Raw genomic sequence first — 4077 nt, 5'->3', positions numbered from 1 at the left:
GTGAGCTTGAGAGAGTGGATTATCTCATGAGTTAGAATTATCCCATCCGTAATCTGCCTTCCTTCAACATAACCAGTTTGTTCTGGAGAGATGATAAGTGGAAGCATGGGCTTCAATCTGGAAGCTATCACTTTGGAAACAATCTTGTATATGATGTTGCATAAAGCAATCGGTTTGAATTTATCCGGAGTGGAGGATTCCTCTTCTTTAGGGATTAAAGCTATGAATGTTGCGTTCAATCCTGGATACATCCATCTGAGGGTACGTGATTCTTCCACCACCTGCCACACCTCCCATTTGACCAGATCCCAAAAGTGATGGAAAAAATTTGAAGTAAAGCCATCGGGTCCCGGAGCTTTTCCTGCTTTGAGTTGATGGACAGCATCATCAACTTCCTGGAGGCTTATGGGTTTGAGAAGGAGAGTGTTATGATCTTCCGTGATTAATTTGGGAATATTGCTGATGATTTTCCCGATAGCTTATGTTCTGTTTATATCCGGCTCTTGATTCATCTTCTTGAAGTAGTTGAGGAACACCTGTTCTATTCCTTCATGTGTTTCGATTTTGCCTCCTTGTTCATTGGTGACCCGGGAAATTTGATTAATCATTCTTCTTTGCACTGTAGATTTGTGAAAGAATTTCGTATTCTTCTCACCCTCCTTCAACCATCTAACTCTCGATTTTTGTCTCCAGAGAGTTTCCTCCTGTGACTCTCGCTCGAGGAGTAGATTCTCTAAGGACTGCTCTTTCTTGCTTAGTTCTTCCGAGCGTCCTTCAGTTATCATTCTTTGCTGAACCACTTTCATTTCTTGATTGAGGATTTCCTTAGCCTTAAAAATGTTGCCAAAGACAGAATGATTCCATTTTTTAATTTCCCCTTTGAGATATTTCAGCTTCCTTTGGAATGAAGCCATTTTTGTACCATCCGTCAAATTGCATTTTACCCAGGTTGCTCTAACAAATTCGTTGAAGTCCGGGTGAGACATCCAAAAAGCCTCAAATCTAAAGGGACGTCTAATATGGCAGCCAGGACGATTCCACTGGAGGGCTATCGGCCAATGATCGGAACTGGAGTAAGGGAGAATAGAAGCTGTGAATTCTCCACCTACATGAACTGCATTGTCAGAGATTAAAAAATGATCTAGACGCGATGCTATTTGCATTGGACCTGTCCTTTTGTTGTTCCAGGTGTAGAGGCCATTATTAGTAGGAATATCTATAAGCCAGTTATTCTGTATGAAATCCTTTAATAGAGATCCATCCCTGTTTGTTCTGCATCTGCCTCCCTTTTTTTCCTCCACCGAAGCGATCATATTATAGTCTCCTCCAGTGATCCATAACGGGTATTGCCTATCGGTGCTGAGATTTGTTAGAGCCTCCAATATTTCATTCTTGTGCTGGGTTTCTTGAGGAAAGTACACATTAGTGATGTGCCCATAGATGTTGGTTCCTATTATATGGAATATTGCTTGGATGAAACTTTTATTTGCATGTATGTTGGTCATTTGAATCTTTCTTGCATCCCAAAGAAATGCAAGTCCTCCAGAAGCACCCTGAGCATCAACAGCTACTACTATCCCCCCTGGCCAGGCCTTAGCTGCTTTTTTTTCCAAAACTGTCGAATTGCATTTTGTTTCCTGTAGAAAAAGAACTGCTGGATTTTCTTCCATTAACATGTTTTTTAACAGTTTTCCTTTCCTTGGGCAGTTAAGCCCTCTGATATTCCATGAGATCAACTATATTAGGAAGGCTTGGGATTGATGTTGAAATACTTGGTTAGCTTGGCATATCTGCCTGAGTCTACCAGCACTTCTCCAATCTTGATGGTTCTTTCTAAGGTAGTTTTCCTTCCCCTTTTTTTGTTGTCTTTGGTAATGAATTTGCCGTCCCATTGGCTACCAATTTGAACCCCTAGAGAATATTTTTTCTGGGCTTTATTGAGGACTGCCACTAGGTTGTCCACTTGGCTGTCAGGTATTTTGTCGAAGTTCCCTGTTTTGCATGCATGTTCTAATCCCAAGATATCCAGCTCACCAATGTCTATTGATTCCGTATCCTCCTCCATGATTTGTGGTTCCTGAGAGTGACCATCGCCTTCCTTCTCATTTTCTATGCTGGGATTTGTGCCATCTATATCCATTTCAGGAAGGCTCCAGTCTTTGGAGGCTTTCTTGGGCTGATTACCTTCTAGATCTATCTCCTTTTCTTTTTCTTTCGATTGGGATCTATCCATTTTTTCCTTTTCCTGAGTAGGTCCTCTTTTATTATAGGTTGAGTTGTCTGGATCTTGCAAATCCTCATTATCTAATACTGCAAAGCTATTACTAGTAGATGGCTTTGATTGATTCCCTGGAGGTGTCTTTATAGTAACTGCTGGTTTTTTATTCCCTCTTCTGCGGTTTGTCACTTTGGTGAAACCGTCTACCAATGGGTTTTCCTGTTCAGTTTGAATCGTAGGTTTGCTATTTAATGGGCAGTCTCTGAAGAGGTGACCTAGGTCATGACATTTCCTACATCTGAAGGGGACATGTTCATAATCGATTAACTGGATACATTCCACATCTTCATGAAAGAGACTTACCGTATCGGGCAGAGGTTGTTTCAGGTCCATGTATACGCAGATCCGTGCATACGAGGTATATCTCTGTGTCTTTGTATCTTCAGCTATTCTGACGAAGTCGCCCAGAACCTTACCAATGGCTTTGAGGGACTCCTCCTCCCAGTATTCCAATGGTAGAGAGTACAGCCTGATCCACACCGGCGCCCAACTTAGGTCCTCTTTATCCGGGTTGAACCGTTCAATCCATTCTCTGAGAAATAGCCCAGCAGAGTTAAAGAAATAAGGCCCTCCTTCAAAAACTCTGTTCCTATCCTCCAAACAGTTAAAAACTGTAGTGAAGAAACCCTTCGGCCCTAGATGCAGGGTTATGTGCCCCTTTGGATGCCATTTGACATTTATCCATGCTCTCAACGCTTTCTCGTTTGGCCATATTCCGATAAATTTGCCTATGAGAGCATGATCTCTCATGTATTGAATTCTGGCATTGATACGATGACTGGGTAGCTCCACTTTTGGTCTATGTGGGGCTACTGGCTTGCATGTGGACGAGCTGACTTTCGGTTTGTCTTGCTGTGCCTGTTCAGTCTGTTGCTGCTGACTTTTTCCTGTGCTTCCATCATTATGTTCCTGTTCTTGTTATGAACCCTCAGGATTCCCTTGCTGGTTGCCGTTTGAGGGAGGCGTCCCTCCTTCCCCCGAATGGGCATTCATTGTAACCATCGGTCAAAACCCCCAGTCGTTTGTTATCTGCGCTGTCGCGATATGATTCTGGAGTCCTATGTTCTGCAGACCTGCCATTGCAGGTGAGTACAGGAACCCTAATCCGCTTCTCAGAGCTCACTCCTTAAGCTACCTCTTGTTGTTTGTAACATGATGTGAATGTTACTCTACTCATAAGTAACATTACTAAAGTTAAATAATTTTATTTTTTCACATATATGTTTGTTTTGTTCAAGAATACTCCAAATTGCATGGATTTCATAGGGTAAAAGGTAGGGTTTGTATGCCTCAAATAAATGCACACTAGTACCTATAATTAATGGCATTGATATAATGACCATTCCATCCTATGGGTCTACGAAATTGTGCCTCAGAGTTGTGGTGTAATTGTTCCCTGATGAGCTTGAGTATTCGATTGTAACAACTCCCTAATGGGTCTCAGCCTTGTGGTGTAACAACACCCTAATGGGCCTCAATTTTGTGGTGTAACGGTGCCCTAATGGGCCTTTATCATTGGGTATGATAGTGACCTATTTGGGCCTTCTTATCTGTGATATGAGGAAATATTATGACAGAGATAGGAAGGAGATATGCGGAGCCTTGTGACAAAGATATCATGAAATACCTATGATAGAGATATGATGATAAACCTATGACTTTTTTGCTGCATTTTTATTTCTAATGTTCTCTATACATAATTGATTATGATGATATGGCTGAAATAAATGTGAAAATGTTGAAAATGTTTTAAAATGCAATTATCTACAACAGAGACTTCTAGCCCTAAGAAAATTAAC

General features: G+C 41.4%; 1 protein-coding gene across 1 annotated transcript; it reads right to left on the bottom strand.

The window, feature by feature from the left end:
• Positions 1-479: 479 nt before the first annotated feature.
• LOC149151759 (uncharacterized) lies at positions 480-1670 on the bottom strand. Its single transcript, XM_089443254.1, has one exon. It carries the CDS (start codon positions 1668-1670, stop codon positions 480-482), a length of 1191 nt encoding a protein of 396 aa, XP_089299380.1.
• Positions 1671-4077: the final 2407 nt, after the last annotated feature.

Source organism: Pinus tabuliformis, chromosome 9 (genome assembly GCF_031772625.1).
Source record: "Pinus tabuliformis cultivar Carrire ecotype Pingquan chromosome 9, CPIR1, whole genome shotgun sequence".
In the NCBI taxonomy this organism is placed as follows: Eukaryota; Viridiplantae; Streptophyta; class Pinopsida; order Pinales; family Pinaceae; genus Pinus; species Pinus tabuliformis.
Note: the sequence above shows the minus strand (reverse complement) of the source record. Positions and strands in the feature narration are given on the sequence as shown.